At 48.5% G+C, this 23,702-nt stretch overlaps 2 protein-coding genes across 3 annotated transcripts; one reads left to right on the plus strand and one right to left on the minus strand.

Moving 5' to 3' along the window:
- Nucleotides 1-10,546: 10,546 nt before the first annotated feature.
- On the plus strand, nt 10,547-16,638 carry CHCHD10 (coiled-coil-helix-coiled-coil-helix domain containing 10). 2 transcript variants are annotated; one of them, XM_084648815.1, is made up of 4 exons: nt 10,547-10,708; nt 11,876-12,083; nt 15,574-15,721; nt 16,365-16,638. In XM_084648815.1, the coding sequence occupies exons 1-4, from the start codon at nt 10,656-10,658 to the stop codon at nt 16,382-16,384; spliced, it is 429 nt and encodes a 142-aa protein (XP_084504941.1). In that variant the 5' UTR covers nt 10,547-10,655; the 3' UTR covers nt 16,385-16,638. The 2 variants fall into 2 exon arrangements, with proteins under 2 accessions (XP_084504941.1, XP_084504940.1); XM_084648814.1 differs by having other exon boundaries at nt 10,558-10,708; nt 11,873-12,083.
- Nucleotides 16,639-16,703: 65 nt separating this feature from the next.
- Nucleotides 16,704-23,319, minus strand: LOC311531446 (uncharacterized protein C22orf15 homolog; the record flags this gene model as incomplete). The annotated part of the gene is made up of 5 exons (XM_084648813.1): nt 16,704-19,184; nt 19,841-19,915; nt 20,368-20,493; nt 21,266-21,352; nt 23,088-23,319. The coding sequence occupies 5 exons, from the start codon at nt 23,317-23,319 to the stop codon at nt 19,015-19,017; spliced, it is 690 nt and encodes a 229-aa protein (XP_084504939.1). The 3' UTR covers nt 16,704-19,014.
- Nucleotides 23,320-23,702: the final 383 nt, after the last annotated feature.

The following is a 23,702-nucleotide window of genomic DNA, read 5'->3' on the forward strand; positions in this document are numbered from 1 at the left end:
GAGGCCAGAACTGGGCCATTGTCTTGATATTATGACATGCTGATGGCACTGGAGATGACAAGGGGATCTGGGAATTTCCCCACCACATCGCAAGGGACAAACTCTTCCTACAGACTGGATGTTTGTGGTTACATAGTTTAATGATAAGAAGCTTCTCCAGGTCTGCAGAATCGCCAGCCTCCGAGCCATCCACAATGTTTATGCACGTGGGCAATTGAACAATAACTCAGAAGCAGAAGACCACAAGCTTTGACAAGTCCCAAATGTTTCACAATGGATTTCCGTGGACCCAGCAGACTCTGAATAAGGACATGGAGAAAGCCCTACAGTAATGTGGTTATTCCCCCGTACCATCCCTGGGCCTTGCTTTGAAAGAGTCCTTTGGGGGGCAGGGGCGGTCTTCAGAAGATAGAGAGCAGAGCAATCTGTTCAGCAATACCCACTCTGTATATACCACAAGTCTGTCTGCTCTGAGAATCAATTCCTAGCGGTCAATCAAGAAACAAATGTCACATTTATTGTTTTAGGTCAATCACCAGGGGATAACAACCTACAGAACTGAAACTGGGCCAACGTGAATGGGTTAAAAGTTCTTTCATTTGCTTTATGAAGTTTATTGAAAACTACATTGTTCATCTGCTGAAACTTCACAGCTGTTGAGTTTGCCCTCGGGGTAAACCACATCCAAGAAATGGCATGTAAAACTTGAGTGTTCAAGACTTGAAAGCTGAAACGCTGCTCTCCTTTTGCTATCTTCCTACCCACTGCACTCATTCCTTCTCCATCATGCCTACCTGACTGTCCCCTGGCCTTTTTGACATTCCTTTTTCCTCTCAGGGGCTTTCTCTCTTTATTTCTCATTTTTCTGGTGTCTAACACTTGTCTTTTTGCACTAAAATAAACCCTCAAATCAGAAGCGGCTGAGGTGTGATAGAGGTAGCAGGAAATTCATTGTCTGAGGAAGTACCTTCAAAAGTCCATGTTGTTGTTTTTATGATTATATTATTTGTATTATCACGGCAGGTCAGAGCCCCTGTCATGGGCCAGGACCCCTTTGTGCTAGGTGCGGTACAAACACAGAACAAAAAGACAATCCATGTTATGTCTCTGTTCTTGATATATTACCGTGTCACCATGCTATTATCATGTCATTACCATACAATGCTAAGTCATGCATTATTCAACCTGAGATGGACAAATACTGCAAAAAGTGTATTCATTTGCTCCAAGAAATCCTGTGAAATCATTTTGATTCACCCTGTAGATTTTCTCCCAGCAAATGAGGGAATTTTTGTTTGCACAAACGTTTATGGGATAAAGGAAGTGTGTGATTATACATGCAACTAGATATTTGCATATGTATTGCTTTCCGAAGTATTTGCACCAGACTTGACATTTCTTTGTGCGTTTGGGACTCATCCAATCAGGGAGTAGAATTAAAATGATGTGATTTTGGTGATCAAGCACCTGACACAAATAGTGGGTTATAAATAGTGCATATACCAAGCAGTAGTTGTGGTGAATAATAAAATAAGAGTGAAAATAGGACACGGAACTCAATGGGTGAAATATGTTCGGTCATGAAATCATTCTGAGTAACAAGCACGTTTGTAAAGATTTTTGGAAGATAATTCACAAACAAGGGGCTAAATTAATCTGAATAGTTTGTCCAGCTCAGCAAGCAACTGTACTATATAATGTGCCAACGAACTACATGCAGCCAAACATTTGAAGAAGGGCAAAAGTGCATTGCCCTGCCCAGATCTGCCCAGGCATATGGTAATTAGGTGATTCCGTGTGCAAACATGTCAGGAGGCAGGGAGTAAACTCAATGAGCACCTGCAAATGATGCATCAGAGGGCTGTGCTGTGTGAAACCATGCAATGCCCAGTGCCATTATGCAATTACCATATGCAGCCATGTGGATTAGGATTGTGTGGAACCATATGGCAATCTACCATTACCAGTGGCTACCATAAAAATACAGAGTAACCCAAGGAAAGGGGCCATGCTGCCAGAATACATGAGAGGGAAGATACCCATGAAAGAAGGGCTCCTCACTCTGTATGACTGTGGGAAATATACCCTGGGAGCCCTAATGTGTGCTAAATTCCTGAGTCTCCCTGCTTGTGTGCTAAGAGAGAGCGCTCGAACATTAGCAGACAAGAACATTTATGCAGCAGTTAATTACCAAGCCAGCACTGACTTTGCCCTCTAATTCCTGCCAGTCACCGAAGCCAGCCAAAAGAGGAGTTTTTATAAGATACTGAATGTATGAACACAGCCCCGGAGCCGTCACATAGCTGCGGTATTTTTTTTTAGGCAGGGCAACCTCCTGATTCTTGTTTACTTTTTAAATCGCTTTTGCTGCACAGGCTGGAGGGAGCCAGTTTCAGGCACTAAAGCTGGAAGGAGCAATAAACTCTGTGCCTGCAACCAAAGGCAGGCACGGAACTCCGGTTTGGGTTCAAGAAAACACACTGCGTTGGTAAGGGATGGGCTAGGTGAGAAAGCAAACCTCCACCTCTCATGTCACAGATTCTACCATTCATTTCCTCCCAGGGCTGCACTGTGCCATCAGGGCCGTCCCTAGCCATTTGGGTGCCCTACGCTGCGCCCCTGCGGGGCCTCTGTGGGGCCCCAGGCCTCCCCACCCCAGGGACTGGGAGGCAGGAGCTGTGGGGGGCCACTTTTGGGGGATTAGTGGGGGGGCCGGGAGCAGCCCACTCTGCTTCCCTCGCCCCAGCCCCAGCCATGTCGCTCAGGGGAAGGGATTCCCCCTGCCCCCCACTCGCCTGGCCCCAGCCCGCTCTACTCCGGCAGCTCCCAGCCGCGGTGCTCTGCTTCCCGCCACCGGTGAGAGCCGGGGGCGGTCCTTTCCCCAACCCGAGCGACATGGCCGGGGCCGGGGCAAGGGAAGCGGAGCGGGCTGGGGCCGCGTTGCTCCGCTTCCCACCGCCGGTGAGCGTGTAGGGCACCAAATTTCATGGTGCTCGTATGCTGCGTATGCCTAAGGACGGCCCTGTGTGCCAGGAATCCGTGCTAGCTTCCAGGGAGGCCCTGAACTCCAGTTTGAGTCCTTCTCCTCACAGCTGGATTCGGTCATTCCAGATTCCGACAGAGGAGAGGTAGGATGGTACAGTAGTTAGGGCACTAGCCTGGGACTTGGGAGACCAAGGCTCCATTTCCCGTTCCACCACGGACTTCCTATGTGACTGACGGACTCACTCCCCTGTACATGAAACAGGTGTAATAGCATCTCCCTACCTCCGAGGGGTGCTGTGAGGATAAATATGTCACAAGATTGTGAGGCTCTCAGGTACCACGGGGCCCATAGAAGTATAGAGATAGAAAGCCAGTTCAGATCCTCTTCTCAGGAGCTGCCCCCAGAACCCAGTGCAGGTAGACACAGAAAGCCAGCTCAGGGTCTTAGTCTCTCAAGGGTTGTGCCCAAAGCTCAAATGTCTAATGTCCACCAAGACTTGAATGCCTTTGCCAGCCCACTGGGCAGCATTCAGATCCTGATCTCTAGTTCTGCCCCGGCTTGCACGGACTTTCAGAAATATTCAGTTTGGGGTAAATAAAAATTCTCAGCTGAACACAGTAAATGCTATTCAACATCTCAGGCTGCCCTGACTGGAACCTGTGAGCACTCTGTGAATGCAGGCTTGCTACATGTAAGCTACTGTTGGGATGCATGGCATGAAACCGATAAACACGTCAGTGGTCATCTAGTCTCACTAGCACTAATCCCCATCAGCCTGCCTGTAGGTTCTGGGAAGATGTGAGAGACTCCCTCGGTCTCTAAGAAAGTGGCACACGGGCTGTGAGTGAAAACACCAGCAAGGAAAGGAGTTCACTACGGGATGTGGTCTAAGAGAGAAATAACCACAGAGGTAGGCGAAGCTGAAGGAATAAGGGAAACATCTGTGGAGGGCTGTGGTGTGGCCTGAGCTATGCGATGATTCATTGTCTCTCAGGAATTATTCCCGCAAGGTGCAGCATTGGGACTGATTCGCAAGGGGCGTGGGTGGCACTGACAGATTAGATTCCCCATCTCCATTCCAGGGCAAAGACCAAAAGCCAAGGCAAGAGAATGAGGAGAGGATCAAAGAAAGAGAAGAGAGAGAGAGAGAGAGAGCAGAGTGGAGGAGCGCCCCCTCTGGGGAATCTAGTTCGGGAAATGGCTGCTGCAAAGAACAGCTTAATAAATAAGCAGCTAAGGCTATTTCTCATCCCACTGAAATCAAATACTGTGTTTCACATACATCTTATCTGCAGCTCTTTAACAAGTAGCTTTGTTCTGCTCGCTAATTGCAATGCCCTCTTACCATTAAACCCTTATAAAGTGGCTGTCGTGCCCCGGAGACAGAAGTCCTGGATCTGTCCACAGATTGGCATTACAAGCTGCCCTCACGTTGCCATGCCAATGCGTCTCAACCCTGATGGGGAAGAGAGTTCCGTCTTCCCAATCCCTACCTCAGAGGGCCGTGGGGAGGATTGTGAAGCATTCAGATATGACAGTGATAGGGGTCAGATGAGTACCTAACATAGATAGCTAGTCCCCATGGAATGTTCCGTTCTTGGCCTCTCTAACAGTCATAGTGTTCTTGGGATGTGCATAACTCTCCAACAGGATTTTTGGTTATAACAGACCTGACTGGGGCCTGGGCCAGTGACCTACAACTTAAGAGCAAGGCTCCTTATCCATTAGCCATCCCCTGCGTCATCCAGTCTCACTGGCAGGTGAGGCTCCCTCATTTTGCAGTGATTTTGCGTTCTCCGAAGAGAGGGCTAGCATTGGTTAGAGCCAGGCACAGAGCAGACAAGCAATGTGAAAGCTTCCCCTACACAGGTCCACCCATCCCTCTCATTTCTGACCGGCTGCACCCCGGCTGATCCTGCCCTGGCCTTCGCGGGTGAGACTGCGGCTAGCCATGCCACACTGTGGGGTGGTTTTGTGATGTGGCCCAGTACACTGAGACCAGCTAAATGCAGTCAGGCATATTTGGACAGACGTGTCCAGAGATGAAAGCTGCTTGTCCCGTATCACTTAATCCCTGAGATACTGTCTGTTTGGGGTAGTAAGACAAAGCTAAGTATCCAAGCACTTTAAGAGAATGGTTTGCCCTCTCAGGGTTTTTTGTTGTCTCTGTCTGGCAGCGCTGTGCTATAGAAACTGAAGTGCAAATTCAAAACAGACATCAGAGTGTGAGCTCTGCGTTCACTTGCCTTCCCTTCCCCTCGTGGGTTGCTTCATAAGAAGGTAAAAGCCATCAAGAGAGAGAAAAGGTTCATAGATTATCAGGAACCTCAGGAGGTCATCTAGTCCAACCAAATCTCCCATTTTTCTCCCAGATCCCTAAATGGCCCCCTCAAGGATTGAACTCACAACCCTGGGTCTAGCAGGCTAATGCTCAAACCACTGAGCTATCCCTCCCCCCTGTAATAAAACCCCTCTCCATTCACCTCTGAGAACCTGAATCTCACAACTACAGGGTCATCATCACAGTTTGTAGGGGGCCAGATAAAGCAAAGGGAGGGTCAGGCCTGAAAATCAGATACTGAGGCAGACATGACAAAACTCTCCGGCTTCCCTAGCAGTGTGTGAAGCTGGCTGCAATTGACTATTGCCAGCTTTGAGTGTGTTCCTGCAGATAACACCATGCACAGCATCTGGGAGGTAATCTAGGAAAACCAGACTCAGTGGGACACTGCACAGCACACTCTGGAAAGGCCGAGTAACAAATACCTCAGCAACTGCAGATCACACATACTGAGCCCCTTCCACCTCGGCGTCAGTGCAGAGAACAGCCCAGCCAATTCTGCGTCTGAGGATTGTTCAGTGGCCTTCCCGACATGAGTTTGCAACTCAGTCCAGTTCCTGGTGCACGTGCTATCAGAACCAGCGGGTGCCTTCTTTGGCTGTATCAGCATCTAGGCCAGGGATCGGAAACCTTTGGCACGCGGCCCATTAGGGAAATCCGCCGGCGGGCCAGGACGGTTACCTGCCGCGTCCGCAGGTTTGGCCAATCGCAACTCCCACTGGCCATGGTTCACTGTTCCAGGCCAGTGGTGGCTGCGGGAAGCGGCGCGGGCCAAGGGACGTGCTGGCTGCCGCTTCCCGCAGCCCCATTGGCTGGAACAGCGAACTGCAGCCAGCGGGAGCTGTGATCGATTGGCGGAACCTGAGGACAGGATGTTACTAGGGAGGGTGGGAGGTAGGGAAGCTTGCATGGCTACTTGTGCCTAGGCCACACCTGGATTGCGGCACGTTTGTTAGCACTAAATTCACCTTTGAGAAGCTATCCAAAACAAAACCGCCACAGCCCCAAAGGTGGACACTTCGCGGGCCAGGTGATCTGAAGCAACCAGCCACAGCCTGCTGTCCAGGAAATACTGGGAGCACAGCCTTGTCGGTATCATTCCCGGACATTGCTGCCCAGGGCTGACAAGCACAAGCCTCCATGCTGATTGGGGACACTGTGGTTTGAACTAGGAAGCAGCTTCTGGACATCTGCCAGTCTCTATGGCTACTCCTAACATCACAGATATGGATATCTGAGTCCAGCTTAGGATATTCTCCCTCAGTTGCAGGTTTCCACAAAAACCCTCAGTGCTTCCCCAGCTTCACTAACTCCCCAGGGAATGTGCTATTCTCTTTAGCCTGCTGCTGCTTCAGCCACCTCCCTGCAGCCTGCAGTAGCTTCTGGGCAAGAAACAACAACGGCCCATTGCAAAGATCCTCTCTTAATGGAGCATGTGATGACAGAAAGGGATGGCAGTTGCCAGACAATAATAGGGAAAGAGGTACGAAACTCCCCTAGTCTGACTCCGGAGGATGTGGTTCCGTCTCTCTGTTACGGTTTGGGGCTCTTACTCCTGAACAAAGTCAGCCTGTCTGAACTGGGTCTATTTGCAGAATGTCATGAACCTGCAGCTGTGCTCACAAGATCTCCACTTTCCTGCCTTGGTGAACAAGCTCTCTGGAATTTGGTGGTGAGGACGGTGAGGTTTCCTACAGTGCTTTGGCTTTTGGTGCCTTTTCTCCATTCCCCCGCTCCTGCCATAATGAAAAGGGTTCAGCAGCCAATGGAAAAAATCCCTGGTTCTGGGGCAGTGTCTTTCCATTTGATTTTCAGAGAGTCGTGGGATGGTCGGCTGGGCTCTCAGGGGAGAAGGGGAACACCAGCACATATGGGGCACAGTTCAGTAGCTTGTGACCTCCTTGGTGCGTTAAGGAGACTCTTTCACAGTGAATCAAGCAATTCACAGCAGACAGCACATGTGCTTTAGGTACAAGGTCACATTTTGCCTTTTATATTGAGCGCCTGCCAGTATGGTGACACATCACACACGGCTGGGCAACAGAATTCGGCTTCCAGGCAGCCATGGTAAGCCTTTTGGTACGCGGGGTTGGCTTCTTCCGCCTTCCTAACATGTGGGAATGTTTTCAAACTGCAGCGCCCTCCTTTCCCAGAGCAAGTAATGGGTTGGGTTTCACATTTAAAAGGAGGGGTTTTCAGGTGGATGTGCAGCACACACCTACCCCCACCCCACCGAGTGGCTATTCTCTGGAATGATCTCTTTAGCCAAGCGCAAACAGCCCAGCATGAACGGGGTCCTTTTACTGTTCCCTTACAAAAATTCCCCTATTTCAACCAGGTGACCATGAATGATATCACTCTCCTGAGGCTAACAGAAAGATATAGACTGAATGTTGCTTGAATGCAACCAAAACCCAGGACCATTCGCTGCCATGCTTTGTGCTGCAATGATTCCAGACTTGCTACTGGCTTGGCGTGGTAAAGTGTCCTACCGTGGAGGACGAAATAAGGCAGCCCTCCCCAGAAACCTTCTGCAAAGGCTTTCAAAGTACCACCAGGAGAGCACCCCAATTCTTCAGGGCAAATCAAACATTAAACACAATTGCTTTTAAACCCTGTACTCTAGTTACAAATCTGCACTCACCAGAGGTGCCTTCTCTGGCTTCAGGGTCTGGAATCCTGCCTTGGGAAGGTATTGGCTCCAGGGTGATGAAAAGGTCCTGGCTGCCGGGGAGAACGGATTCACCACTTGCCTCTGCACATTCTCTTCCTCCTCCTCCTCTTCCTTATCCCCCAAATCCTCCTCCCTGTTGCGTGAGACTAGCCCCTTGCAGGTGTCCACAGACAGTGGTGGGGTAGTGGTAGGGTCACCCCTAGAATGCCATGCAGCTGATCATAGAAGCGGCATGTATGGGGCTCTGACCCGGAGCGACCGTTTGCCTCCTTTGTCTTTTGGTAGGCTTGCCTGAGCGCCTTAACTTTCACACGGCACTGCTGTGTGTCCCTGTTGTAGCGTCTCTCCACCATACCCTGTGCGATTTTGGCAAATATATTTGCATTTCTTCTTTCTGATCAGAGTTTGGCCTGCACAGTGCTTCTCCCCATACAGCGATCAGATCCAGTGTCTCCCTTTTGGTCCATGCTGGAGCTCGTTTGTGATTCTGGGGGGACTGCATGGTCACCTGTGCTGCTGAATTCGCCACGCTGACCAGACAGGAAATGAAATTCAAAAGTTCCCGGGGCTTTTCCTGTGTACCTGGCTAGTGCATCGGAGTTCAAAGTGCTGTCCAGAGCGGTCACAATGGAGCACTCTGGGATAGCTCCCGGAGGCCAATACCATCGATTTGCGTCCGCACTACCCCAAATTCGACCCAGCAAGGTCGATTTTAGCACTACTCCCCTGTCGGGGAGGAGTATAGAAGTTGATTTTAAGAGCCCTTTAGGTCGATGGAAGAGGGTTGGTTATGTGGACGCGGTCATTTTAAAATCAACCTAACGCGGCTAAATTCGACCTAACCCCGTAGTGTAGACCAAGGATTAGGTAATTACCCTGCCCCATTACTGCAGTATCTGTGCTCTGCTCAGTCTCTGATATATCTATCCTCACAGCGCCCCTGTGAGGCAGGGCCATGCTATTATTCCCAATTTTCAAACAAGGAACTGCGGTACAGAGAGCCTTCTCCAGGATCAAACACAAATTCTGGGGCGGAAAAGGGAACTGAACCAGGTATGCCAAGCCCCAGGCCAGCACCCTACCTCTCAACTTAAACCTACCGCTAACAATATACGACTTCTTCAACTGTGATAAACCTTGTTTTGGGTAAAATGCTCATTGAATGTGCATTGATTTAGATACTAAGGTGACAGATGCCTTAGAAATACTTGATAGACAAATATTAAAAGCCTGATTTCCCGTGACAGCTGAACAATGTTTTGTAAGAGATTATGTAAAAGGAGCACCCTCAGCTGCATGCATGCGCGCGCGTGTGTGTGTGTGCATATCTTCCTTCCATACACCCACCATACTGAACTTCATGGTAGTGCAGCTAAAAGAAGTCAGATAGCACCCTCTGGTGGGCACATGGCTAGTTACTGAACCATGTGACACACCGGTTGTTTGTCTCATGACATGTCTCATGTGACACACCGGTTGTTTGTCTCATGACAAAAGGACACCATGATAGTCATTTTTTAAACGGACTGAATTCTGGTGAGATAATTATATCTATTCTTAGTGAGCAGGTACAGGAGACTCTACCAAAAATATGTCAACTTGCCATTATGATAATGTTAGCCCTGGGAAAACTAATTGCCATGGCAGTAATTTAAGTGTCTTCTGGAACAACAATGGGAACGCTATGGATATACTAAAGATGTTGTCCTGGAGATCAGTGGTGTGCAGAGACGAACAACTAGTTTCCAGCAATGTTGCTTGGCCAGGAGAGGGAGCAGGCTGACTGTCCTGGAAGCAGCGGACACCTCCAAGAGCACAGCACAGCACTCCCTCCGACAACACCAGGGCAAGAGTTCAGTTCTTACTAAGCAAGAGTGCCTCAGGCAGAATCGCTATCACTGGGCACCCCTTGGAGGTGCCCTGTCCAAGAAGCCACTAGAACCAACTCTGCTTAATTGCTGGGGTGTGATGGGCTCACGGCCCAAGCCATGCAGCCGCAGGCCATGAGAGAAATATACCAAGGAGCGCTCTGTATCACTCATCTACGTCTCTTCATATATATACCATGGTGGGTGCTTTACAAATGCAGGGACAGGACAGACCAATGGTTTTCAGCCTTTTCCACTCGTGACCTCAAGTTACCTCAAAAACGATTTTGCAGGATCCCCTCCCCCCCCATTAACCAAAAAGCCAGGAAGGCGGGCAAGGATGACGCTATGCAGCGGCAGGGTTGAGAGCTCATGGACACACAGACCAATCTGGTGGGAATGACTCTTCCCAGTGGCATTGGAGCCTTAGGCCAAGGCGCCTTCATTGAGCATTATCCTGCACTGACCACAAGGCCCGTCCCTGCCTGGCTCCCACCAGCACTCTCTGGAAAGCAGCTGAAGGTCAAATGTATGGCTCTGGGACAGCCAGTTTCTGGCCTAGGCCCACGTGGAAGGAGGGCGCCTGCGCAGAGAGCAAAGTGACGGCAGACCTAATGAGGGCAGAGGCTTCACGTGCTGTCACGGAGCATGCGCGAGTCTCGGGGCGCATGCCCAGTAGTAGCCAAGCGGCAGAGCCTGGCCACGTGGGTTCCCTCGCTCGCCCTTTAAACCGGCTGCGCAGCACCCGCGCTCAAGGAGACTCGGGACGGAGGCGGCGGCTCCAGGATGCCCAGGGGGAGCAGGAGCAGGAGCGCGGCGGCCCGGCCGGCTGCAGCCAGGTGGGGGCGGTGGGGCGGGTGCAGGGTCCCGAGCTCCGGGGGCTGCCCGGGACAGTGAGAGTCCGCGTGAGTCCCCGGCCCCGCTCCCGCTCCGGAGCGCGCGTGGGCTGCAGCCCAGCCCCCGCGCCCCAAGCCTGGGGCTGGCTCCGGCTCCGGCTCCTCGCGTGCCCTGTGCTTGAGCCGTGCCTCTCTCCAGCGCGACAGGCTGGGTTGAGGTGGCCTCGGGCATCGGCCCGGCTTCTGTCGGTCAGACCCAGAGCTCTTCCTCGGGCCTGGGAAAGGGGCTCTGAGCCTCACCGCGCAACACAAGGCCGGACAGCTGGGTTAGCATGAGCCCTTCGCCCACGATCTGAGGGACGCTTCGTGGCGAAGTGGTGAATCTCCCCAGACTGGTAACGTACTAATCCCTGCCCCTTAATGGGCTAGCGGTGCCCTGGTTTCCAGCCTGGGCTGTCCCTTGCCCTGGCGATCACCCCAAGGAGGGCTTCACCTGGAGTGACTCCTCAAGTCAGCTGTGGGGGGCGGGGGGTCTGTGGGTCCCCTTCGGCCTGCCTGTCCACATGCTCCTCCCCACAGTCACACCAGCTATACACGCTGTACCTCCTCCTCTTGCTGGAAAGACAAGCCTCGCCCTCTGGGATCCTGACCCTGCTCTGCAACTGGTTACTAACCAGTTGCGAAAGTACGATGCCAGCTGCATTCCTACCAGTGTCCTTGGCTGGTTGAGAGGGATGGGCATTTCAAGGTGACTTTAGCCATGGTAGTGTCATCTTGACGCATTTGACTGGCAGTAGGTGTATGTTTAGAAGGGGGAGTGAATTCCTGAGTTTGTGCACACAGAAGTGTGGCAGGAAGTAAATAAAACCCTGTTTCTGGGATGGCAGTGCCAGATTTGTAACCACAAAGCTATTGAGTTGACCTCTGTGAAAACTAAGCAGCTGGGGTCCCTTTTCTTTCACTTGCTGCAAATCCATCTCAGAAAAATACCACACGTTGTATTCTCCCTCTTTCCCACCCTTGGAATATACCTGGGTGGGACCATGAGCAGGCAAGCTGCTGGGGTATGTGATTCCTATTGTAGTTATCTAGTGTAAGCTCCTTCCTTTACAAATTTCACTTAAAATCTTTCTTTCTCCTCTCTTTGTTCATTTCCCTTGTACTCAGCAGTGCAGCCCCAGCTCATGCTCATCCTCCACCTTCAGCTGTTGCAGCCCCAGGTCAGCCCCAGCAGCCTGGCCTGATGGCCCAGATGGCTACCACTGCTGCCGGGGTTGCCGTTGGATCTGCGGTGGGCCATGTGGTTGGCAGTGCTCTTACTGGGGCATTCAGTGGTGGTAGCAGCACTGAGCCAGCGAAACCAGCCAGTGCTATCCAGGTAATGCAGCTCCATGGTTTCATCAAGAAACTATTCTTCAGAGGTTCATGGAGTCCAGGAAGCAGGGCTGGTTATCCAAGAAAACACAAACAATGTCCACTTTAAGCCCCACTATTACTCTGAGGTGCCTTGTGTGTAGGGGCGTGTTTGTGCTTAGAACTAGTTTGGTCAGGCTAAACCTGTGATTTAAGTGGAGACGAGAACAGAACGTGATGCTAGTCTGTAGAGAAAACAGCCACGTGTGTATTATCTCTCTGGATTTGGAACATTGATTTATTGAACTTTGCGGGTCAGTTTGGCTTTAAACTTAATAAGATGCCTTTATTACACAGTAAAAACTCATTTTTATCAAAAATCAGTGGGTATAGATATTTTGAAACTAGTTGAACTTAATTTCTGAAAGCCTGCCTTGGCTTTAGGAGTTTGATTAAACTAAATCATTATAAAATAAATCATTGACATTAACCTGCCTTTGTCTCTCCTAGCTGGAGAAGCTGATGCTGGTCCTGATTGGGGCACAAAACATGTCCACCCTTTTTCATGTTTAATAGGAAACTTCCACAACCTTTTACATAAACTGTCATTCCAAACTCACAAAGTACCAGACTTGTTTTTTGGTCTCCAGCCCTGCACTTGTGAGATTAACCTTCTAGCCAGTTGGGGCAGAGCACACTAGCCTTGGGCCTTGCTGCTTAAAAGGAGGGGCAATTAGATGACTTTTCTGGGCCCCCATTTGTTTGAAGTGGTCCTGAGTCTAAACTTGGGACTGGAAGGCAGAAACTCGCTAGTTCTAATCCTGCCCCTGATAATGGTTACTCTTTGGCACTGGAGTTGCTGAATTGCTCTGCCTCACTTTCTCTGTGTAAAGTGAGACTAATCCTGACCAGTTTTACCGGGCTGTTGGAGATTAATGAGGTCCATAAAGAGCATGTGGAGATGCAGAGCAGCAGGTCTTGTTTCCTTTCTGCCCGGAAGCAGTGTTGGGATCCACCTGCCCCCTTGGAGAGATGTGGGACATCTAAAAGTAGAAATTATTAGGAAAGTGAAACCTGTGGCATGACTGTTACATAAAACTGAGCCTGACCCAAGGATTAGCTAGATCTCTAGGTGCTGGTAAGGCAGTCTGTGGCCCGTACAAGAAACCCTGGAATCTCCTTTAGAAAGGCTTTTTCTGCGAAGGCTGCGAAACCCAGGATTGTGAGTTCAATCCTTGAGGGGGCCATTTAGGGATCTTGGGCAAAAAAAATTGGGGATTGGTCCTGCTTTGAGCAGGGGGTTGGACTAGATGACCTCCTGAGGTCCCTTGCAACTCTGATATTCTGTGATTGATGTCTGGACTCTTGTAGTCAAGGTTAGTTGTTGGATGTGGAGCTGCTTCCTAAAAGGCTCCCAGTATAGACTGATGGAGATGTTGCCTTCCTCAGCATTCTGCCTCCCTGCTTCTCATCACTGCCCTCTCTAGAGTGTCTTTAAATGGGACATAAGGCAGTCTGTATTTCTGTTGTGGTAGCACCAGAGTATTGGGGATTGTGGTCCAGTTGTCCTAGGCACTGGGAAAACAGATAAGAGTCCCTGCCTTGGTGTCTAGTCGTGCAGTCTACATAGCCGGTTCAAGTCCAGAAGCCTCCAAATTCCATCTGTCCTGCAGGAACAAAGTGTCAGCACAGGAACCCCCTGGAACTCAACATAAAATGTGGTTGGCGTTTGAAGCTGTAGATTGTTTGGCTGAACGTTGGTCGCTGGTCTAGTAATTTACATGGAATGTATGGGCCCAACGAGTCAAAGGTGGTAACCTAACTCAGTCACTGCCCAACAGTAAACCGTTTTAAACAAGATCTGGGGTTTGGCATACAGAGACCTCAGCCTGCTTAGTACCATGGCAAATGCACCATTAAAAATCCTTTAACTTTTTTATTCAAAGATACAGAAAAGAATGAAAGACCATTGCAGCATTTGAAATGTAAAGTTTTAAGGCCTTCTTTTCCCCTTTAGCTGGAGAGAGTTTTTAGAAGGAACTCCCCTCCCCTCTTGTCTGACAGTCTTAGAATGTATCAAAACTGTCGGTTTTGGGGAGAAGAGAATGTTAGTTGAGATGGGTTGGAGCTGTTGCTGCTGTTTAAGTCTAATCCTGCTTCCTTTGAGACAAAACGAGATGAAGACGAGGGGGGGGAGAAGAACAGCAAAGAGACAATAGCACTTTTGTCTCTAGTTTTGACTCTCATTTGCATCCTCAATGCTGGAAAAACACAGGCACAGCACGTGGTTCTGTCAGCACTCTGAGACCTGGCAAACTTGTACGGGCATTGGGCTGCTTGGGGTATTACTTTTAGCTGCCTCTTTCTGGTTACTGGCTTATAGCATTGTTGCAAAATATGCAGTCCTGACCAGATGAGCCAGCTGTTTATTAGACAGAAGGGGAGAAAAGAGAGAGATAAGGTAGGGAAGGAAAAGAGTACCAAGTGGTGGTGGTCCAGAGGCGAAGTTTCCTATCCCAGATGATGATTGGTATTCAACCAGAGGTGATGTCATCTGGGTCCCACTCTCTGGCCTGGTCTGGTCAGAGCATCTCTCCGTATCAGGATGATGAGGCCTGGAGTCTCAGGAGATGGTAGGGGTACCAGCCCTGATGGTGAAGCTCACTCCAGTAGCTAATTTTTCCTCCCCAAAGTATCTTTCTTTGAGGACCCTGAAAGGGAGTAATGGGTGGAATAGCCTATCCCCAAGTTATTTTGTCAACCAGTTAGGCCTAATATCTGACACGAGTTTTGGTGCATTTTTCTTCTTACTAGTCATGATCTTAACACAGTCCTTGAATGATAGTTGTAGGCCTTTTTTTGTTTGGACTAGTTCAGTCTGTCCTTGTTGCATAGGGTGACCAGACAGCAAATGTGAAAAATCGGGACAGCGGGTGGGAAGTAATAGGAGCTTATATAAGAAAAAGACCCAAAAATCGGGACGGTCCCTATAAAATCGGAACGTCTGGTCACCCTATTTTTGCACCTTTTCCAGTCAACATTTGTTGTGACATGATGAAATTTCACTCGCTTCTCACAGCTGAGCTCACAATTAGGGCAAATTTGTAGGCTGAATTATCACAACATAGTCCTCCTCCTAAGTGTATACATCCGAACAACTTGAACAGCATAAAGGAAGTTTCCATTACTGCTCTGCATGGGGGAAAATGCTATTCTAACCTTTCATTTGGACTGCTCCTTTTGCTCATGTGAGAATATTGGTGTCTAGGAAAGGCTTTTATTTTTCAGTTATGGCCCTCGCTTCTGGCTATTTGGTTATGCACTGAATTTAGGACTGTAATTTATTTTGAAAACCATGCAAGGTGATGGGACGTGAGCTCAGCTTAGTCACACATTTGCCGTGACTGGCAGGTAAACAGGAAAATCTAGTCAGGATAGATCATTGGGACAGAAGACGAATACAGAGCTTGTCTCCCTAAACTGGGATGTTTTTCTTCTTCTTGGGATGTCTGTAGGAGCCCAGGCAGCCTGCGTACCAGCAGCCGCAGTATGGACCTTGCCACTATGAGATGAAGCAGTTCTTGGACTGTGCTACCAATCAGAGTGACTTGACCTTGTGTGAGGGTTTCAACGAGGCACTGAAGCAGTGCAAATATAATAATGGTGAGTTTTTTGCTTGGTTTCACTGCAGGGTGCAGACATGGGAAGCTGTCAAATCTGGGACTGACAAGCTAATGTTTGAAAGAGTAGTGTGGCTTAGTCTGGTAGGGCTCTGAGCTTTTGAACAGCAGTTTGTTAATAGTTCCTCCTAAGGAAACAAAACCCCCTAAATGTGGAAGAGGTTGCTGTCCTTCTCTTTGAAGTGACTTCAAAGTCTCATGTCTCTGCCATTTCAGTAGTGTAGTCCTCTCCATAAAGATGCCCAGGAATCATGAAAAGGGGAAGAGGGACACCTTTGGTCCATGTCTTAGCAGAATGAAAATGGTGGTCCAAATAGTGGGTTTGGAGATCCCTTTTTTAGGGGTTGGGTGCTCCTTTGGGGAGCCTACTCCTTTCCCAGAACACTGCCAGCCAGTTCCCTATCTCTTCGTTTGCCAGAGGAGAAGGGTTTCCTTCTCCTGGAGCAACATACTAAGTAAATTAAGTGATGAGTAGACAAAACCCCCTTGTGTGCTTGGTTGAACTGGTACTCCTGTTTGCATGTTCTGGCTAATCATGGGGAGTTCGCCTCAGTCAGGCATTTGACATATGTGGGTCCCTTCTGCCTAATGTTGAACTTGAGCTTCTCCATCCTCTCCTATTGTAGGTGTCTCCTCCCTCTTGTGAAGAAATTCAGCACTAACACAGGGAAACTAGAGCCTGGAGTACAGACAAGACTGGAAGGGACAGCTAGTGACCAAAGTAACCAGTTGAAGGGAACGATAGTCCAACCAGCAGAAAGAACCACTTAGAGCTAACACACTTCTAGAATTGCCAGGAAAGAACGATGGTTGGAATTTGATGGGGCTTTTAGACTCCAGATCTTGTTTGATTTGTTACAGTGAAATATGTAATAAAAGGAGATGGTTTATTTTAATCTATTAATAGTTTGTTGTTTCTTATTGTAGATGAAACTGTAGGATGTCATTCTAATCTCTGAATGTGTTTTCTTCCCCTCTTCCCCAAACAAGGGGAGCAGAATCATTAAAATCCATGTAGCTGGATGACTCGGCAAAACCAAACCAAACAAGGCCAGGGCTGGATTTCCTCTCACAGGACATGTATACGACCACTGCTGTACTATTTTTGTCTGCTCGGAAGGCCAGAGCGGAGAGAATCTCTAAGAGCACTACCCTGCAAGTGCTTCATTGACTGGTATTTTTATAAATCTCAAAATCCTCTCCGCTCATGGACATGATGGGGACAGAGGTGTGGGAAGAAAAATGTGACCTGGTCAGTTGCATGACTAAGAACGCTGCTGGCTGATCTTGTTTTGGCTTAGTGGGTTAAGTAGTATGCTGAAGGTGATTAGCATCAGGTTAAATTCACTGGTGCCGCATGCAGCTTTAACATTGCACTAGGAGCTGCAAGGCCTCCTCTAACAATCAGGTACAGCTAGTCAGTAACTGAAATGTGTTCGACACTCCACTCAGATCTGGCTCTGCAAAAAGCTAACACTTTCAGTTTTATTGGCTGTGAAGCAACTTGGGTTACCTTTCCACAGTCGAAACTGACACTGCTAACAGTCATCAGGCTTCAGCTGGAAGGAATGTAGCTGCCGTGTGACCAGGAAAAGAATGCTTTGCATACTAATATTGGGATTTTCTTTGCAGATGGATAAAATCTCTTAACTCTCTTGGTTATTTTAGTTGTCATTGCTCTCTAGCTGCTGTTGAACACTGGACAGTATTGTCTGAATCTCGTTCCTTGTATGGATTTGTAAGTAGCCGGTAATAGTCTATGCTGGTGCAGTTCTGTTGCAACTTTCCAGTTCTGCTAAACAGGAAAGAGTATTTCTCCTCTTAAAAAAATAACAAAATAGTGGATATACCCCAGTCTTGCAATGAAAGCCTGTCCTCCACCAAAACTTCATGACCTGAACTTTTGGCAGTGGTTAGTGTCTCCTGAACTATGTGTGGCTTGCAGTCAGACTGCCATGTGCTGTGTGCCAAGGAAAATCTAGGCACAAAGGACGTTTTAAAGTCTTGCTGCTTTGTGAATAAAGAGTGAGATTCTGATCTTGGGAACACCACTATAAATCTGGAATAACTAAGGAGTTCAAAGCTACTCCAAACATACATACTGAAAATGAGATCAAAATTGGATCAGGGTTTGCACATTTACTAATGCATGTGTGAAAGAAACCAGTTCCCTGCTGAACAAAACTGCATTTCCCACAATCCTTTAAACCATTGTTTTATTCTATGTATTTAGTATTTGATGAATTACATTCTAGTCTGGTTCATAAAAATATTCCTCCATGAGGCACTCTCTCTAATCAGTGTTTAAAAAAACAAACACAAAAAAAAAACCCCACTGTACAAGGTGAAGCTGTTCCTGATGGGGACAGGAGATGTTGGAACTGGGCTTTCACAAAGGCCGCTTGCAGAGCAGTTACTGTGAAAGAGGCACCAGGGGATTCCTGGCTGGGTGCCTTGCAAGGATTCCATATCAGACTTGCTCAGTTTCCAAGACTATATTTTTCTCTTTGATGGCCAACCCTACACCTCAACCTGCAAATGAAAGTCAAGCTGAGTCTTTTCTGGATTATGTGTGATCAGTCATAAAGAGCCTCCCATTGGAATGTAAATTCTGCTTTTGATGAAGCAGACAGAATACAATCCACTTTGCTGTCCCATATCTAGCGTGGTGGTAACAGGAATAAAGTAATCCACATTTGCCTCTCACTAATGTCAATAGATTACTTTTTTTAGTATACATGTACCAGTTGCCCTTAGCCTGGGGAGGGCAGGGGAGTTTACAGTACTGGAGAAATGGTTTGCAGCAAGTAGGCTTGAGAACACTGACACATCACAAAGTTCCCCTATTTCTAATAGGGGTTGTTAGTTCCAAATGAAGTATACAATGGTAACACCTAACTGTGGCTTGTGTTGGGTTGTGACTACAGCTGTGGCACCTTCTCACAGAAGAGACCTGCTTGCTGTGTGTCAGAGTTGCTAGTACCAAAAGTAAAGTCTTTACTACGTTTTAGTCTGTTATCCCTGACAGGTCTAAACTCTGGTTCAGAGGGTGGCATAAGCCTAGCTAGCCTTCCATTTAAAAAGGTTCGAGGGGGAGGTCTCTGATTATGGCTCAGTCTGGCTGTGATAAGGATGCTGCTTGTAAAGCAGTGTCATCTTGCATCCTGCCCTACAGTTTGACTCCACCTGGCTGGCTGTCTTTCACCCTGTGAAGGGTCCCTCAGAGATGCTTCCAAACAGCTGGAGGCCTTGTTCCCACAATGGATGATACCCTATCTAGGTGGGCCTGCTGGAGGGAACAGAGCCTTTCTTACTCTGCTGTGTGCTTCTGAATTTTGCTGGGGAGCCTTGGGGTGGTTCCTTCAGTGGGCGAAACTTTCTCTGCATGGAACTCCTCCTCGTGTTGTCCTTCAGCTGAGGGTGTGCTGATAACTTCTGCAGCCGCTCTGGGAAGCAAACCCAGAAACCAGCTGTTAGTTTCTTGCTAGGCTCCTGTCTACTAAACCAGGGATTTTGCCAGCTAACTGATTCCTTCCTTTTTTAATATGGCAATAGAAAGAGTGATGGAGTCTAGTGGCCTGAGCCCAGGATTAGGAGACAAGGAACTCCTGTGCTTTCTAATCCCTGCTCTGACCATCTGTCCCTCTTTATCCTAATGTAAAACACTTCATCCCTCTGCCTCTGTTGTCCCATGCACGAAATGGGGTTGGTATGTTACCCACCACCCCTGGATGTAATGAGGATTAGTAAGACAATGTTTGCAAAACACTGAAGATGGAAAGCTGCATGTAGTAAGGATGGGAAATACTTCCTGGCTTAAGCTAAACATACACATTTTGGCTTTGCTAATTTTGTTCCTTTTTTTCACCCCTGTTCCTGGGATCTTTTGTTCCTTTAGCCAGAGCAACAACAACTTTTGGCCAAGTCAGTTCTGGAAAAAGTCTCAAACCAACCTCAGGCCAAATTCTGCAAAAGGGACTATGAAATGCAGGGGCTAATGATGGTGCACATGGCAGGGATTTGAATGACAATGTCTGATGTTATACATCTATGTCACTGGTCTCCCTATGGGGATTTGATGCAGTGGGACCCCAGCTCTCACCTGCCAGCTCAGGGTGGTGTTTTCCCAGGTTCTCCAGTAGGGATTCATAGTAGGTTGATTCCGAGCCTTCTCCTCCTGCCAACAGAATTAGTAGAACCATGCTCCTTCATTTCATATCCTGGAAAAATTTACTGGGCCATAAGACCTGCTTTAGCTTGTGTAGTTCTGCTAAGTCACTTCAAGAAGAAGTAATTGTTTCACACTAGCATGACACATGGTGTTGGGAGTTTGTCACGATACAATTGCTGCGTGGTTTCTATCTCTCCACCTACCTACACCAATACACTATTTTGCGGTGTCCATTTGCAATGAACACTGAGCATTTCCTTTGTTCGCTTGTACCTTTGCGCTCTTCATTTCTACATAGTGGGATGAATATCCCACTAACTTTGTTCATGTATCTTTGTGTAGAACAAACGAAATCCCATAGAAGGAAGGAGTGGGGATCCTTCCCTATAATGGGGTACGTTGCTCTGGAGGGAGCCCGGCAGCATTCTCAGCCTGCAGAGTCTTGGCAAGTCACTTACGAATGACTCTGAGGAGGATGTAGCGCTGCCTCTCCTCGAGGTATTTACTGGCCAGCTCAGATGCAGGATTTTCCACTTCGCTCAGGTTTATCAGGGTCCCCAATTCATCTAGGAGATCAATGCAATCTGGAGAGAGAGTTTGGATTAAGAAGTTCCTATGTACCCCCAGCTCTACAATTCATACAGAGTTAGAGTAGGCTTAACTACACAGGGTCCCTCAGGAAAGTGACTTAAATTAAACCAAATTAAGGTCACTTTAATTCTGAATAAGAGTGTCCACACAACCACCTAGTGCAGTTTAACTAATCCAGTTTAAATTCACAGTTTTAGTTCATTAGGATTAATTTTCCTGAGTGGATTAACTTTCCTGAGTGTCCAGTGCAGCCCTCCGCTTCCTCTTCACCTGTCCATGACAGGTATGGAGCTACTCCCATTTGGCACAGCCAGTGAGAGACTCCACCCTGACAAGTGACCTGGTTACAGAGACATGAAATTCACTTGCCTGCTCTGGTACACAGCGGTTATGCCCCCACATTTTGTAACATCAATATTTTTAGGTCATTGAAACACCTAGCAAACCATTGCAGTTTGCCTGTTGCTTAATAAAGGACTTTGGGATCCCATGGGGTTCTATGAATGTATTTTCCAGTGTATTATTTTTAGTATGTTACACTGATCACAAACTTTATGACCCTTTATGAGACAAGAGAGAGCGAAATACGTCATCTGCTCTACCCCCATCCTTTTTGCAATTCAGTCTCACCCCCTTAATCCCAGTTTGACCCATTTTTCACCTTTCCACCAGCTCCCTCATCATGTCTGATACTTTAAGAGCACCTGTGTCTGTCCCCCAGGCAGGTGGCCTTCACTCATTAAGAGGGGGATGGAGACATGGTACCTTCTGGCCGACATTGGCATTTCTTCTTCAGGTGCGCGGTGAGGGTCAGGACCCGGCAGTGCACGTTCACAATCTCTTGGCAGTCAGCTGTGAAGCAGGGAAAGGGAATCAGCAGAGGAGGAGACAGATTTTCCCCAAGTTTAGGAGCTGCATAACCCAATGAGCTGCAGTGGGTGGTTCAAGTGCAGTGACGAGACAGACGTTATCTGCTCACGTCAGCGAATGTGGCAGACAGAAAAGGGAGGGTAAGTTTTACTGCAGAAGGGGATGTGTCATAGCCAGACCTGGGGTGCTACAGACCTGTGCTCCTCCTTCCCTTGTCCTTAGAACCACAATCAAACCGGACCAGGAGGCATCCAGAGTATTCTGGTGGTTTAGGAATATGTCTCACTGCTTCATAAGATGCTTGTGGGTTCAGTTTGGTTTTTTAAACTTGGTCTCATAAAATAGAAGAAATAGGGAACTTAGGGTGTGATCGGGCCCTTCGCTTTCCCCTCTGCAAACCCACGAATGTCACACGTGACTTGAGTTTGGGAGTCTCAGCTTAGTCACCAGTGGATATTTGCCTCAAAAACTTGTTAATTGAGCGAGATTAGAGAGGCCCAGCACATGAACAGCAAGGGGTGGTGCAGGTCAGTATGGAGGTGCAGTAACAGACTGGGGACAGGGGTCCAGAGGTAGGCTAGCAGGGGGATCTGCAGGTCAGGACTGCAGTGCTTTAGAAGAAATGTTGGAGGGCTCAGAGCTTGAATAGCAGAGATTGCAGGTCGCGACTGAGGGCCATTAACTGAGTTTGGGTAAGGCCTGCACGGTGCCCGCTCACGCTATTGCTGGGCCTCGCCTGAGCTGTCAACCCTTCATTTTAAGAGCACTCAATAGGTTGCACTCTACAAAGCAAATCAACAAACTATCATGTTCTCAGGGGACCCATTTCTGCAGCTAAACAGCCCGTCAGTCAGTGGGCTATCTTCACTCTGCTGCTGGTGCCCAGGCCGTGGGCCCTGGGTCAAAGCAAGTCCACTTGGAGCAAGTGAGCCGGGAGTTGGTCTGCAGTGATACAAGCTGCCCCCAGTCCCTGTTTTGCCAAGGGACCTAAGCTGCCAGCGTCACCCAGCAGGCGGGTGAGACTGGGCAGGAAGGGGATATGGCTAAGGCGCTCAGGAGAACAAATGAATATAAAAGCTATTGTCACTGATGTGATTGGCGATGACTCTGCAGACACACGGAGCAGAGATGACATTTCTGCACAGTCACTTTGCTGAGGATGCAGGAGCTGCACTTCAGAGAAGCACAAACCCCTCTGTGGAGCAGGGGCAGCTGGAAAACACGGGAACTTGGTTTTCATCTGGTGTCTGTTGTCAAATTGCTTCATTTCGCTGTATGGCCCTGAAACCACAGAACAGTAAAAGTCTGCAGTGACTAACTTCCCTTAGAAAGATGGAGTAAAGTCACCCTTAATGGTCTGAGGTCTGTCTGCAAATAATACCAGATAACGCTTAGCTCTGATTTAAGTTTTTTTATCCCTCAATCTCAAAGTTCTTTACAAAGGAGGTGAAATACATGGTTTTACAGATGGGGAAACTGAATCACAGGGAACTCACACAGTGAGTCAGTGGTCTCCTGACTCCCTGATCTATTCCCTAGCCACTAGACAACACAGTCTCCCCAATACACTTGCCCAGGCCACTGACTTAAAGCAAACGGATAGGACCACTGAATGGTGGCCGGAAGAGGAACACAAAGTATGCTGTCAGGTTTCGTGATCAGAGAAACCAGCTGATTTGGAGAAGCTGGGTGCAAAGTCTGAGCTTCCTCCACTTACCTCCATATCTCACTGTAATGAACATAGTGCTTCCACTCTGCTGGGCCCAAACCTCCTCAGCAGCCCCCTTCCTCGAGACTGCTGTCCCTCTCCCCCGAGCCAGAGGACTTTGCTGATGGTGTTCCGACTGCCTTGTGTTTTGGGGCAGACTTGCAGGCAGCCTTGGTGACAAAAGGCTGTTATTAAGGCTGGCATAATTAGCCCGCCAAGAGCCTGGGGGAGGGGTGAGCATTTCCCTTGTTAATGCTCTTATTGGTTTCAACAACCAGATTTCCCAGCAACGGGGAAATAACTCCTGCCGATTCCAAAGCTCCTCAGCGAAGCTCTGACAGGGGCCGGGGCAGGGGCTGTGCTGAAGCAGGCAGAAGCATCCGGGAGGGCTGCCCAGCCCATCAGGGCATTGTATGGCTCCAGACCATCTTGATGCCACTGTCTCATCATCAGTACCGAATAACAATCCCGGGGCCTCTGCTTTGGATTCAGAGGATTCCTTGCCCATCTGTTTTCAGGGCCTCAGCAACCCCGGTGCTGTGCAGTGTTCTGCCTGCATGTTTTCCAGCTCAGCTGAACCAACCACCACTGAAAGCCGTCAGCACTGCAGATCCAGGCTAACCG

Source organism: Lepidochelys olivacea (genome assembly GCF_965140295.1).
Source record: "Lepidochelys olivacea isolate rLepOli2 genome assembly, chromosome: 15".
NCBI lineage: Eukaryota > Metazoa > Chordata > Testudines > Cheloniidae > Lepidochelys > Lepidochelys olivacea.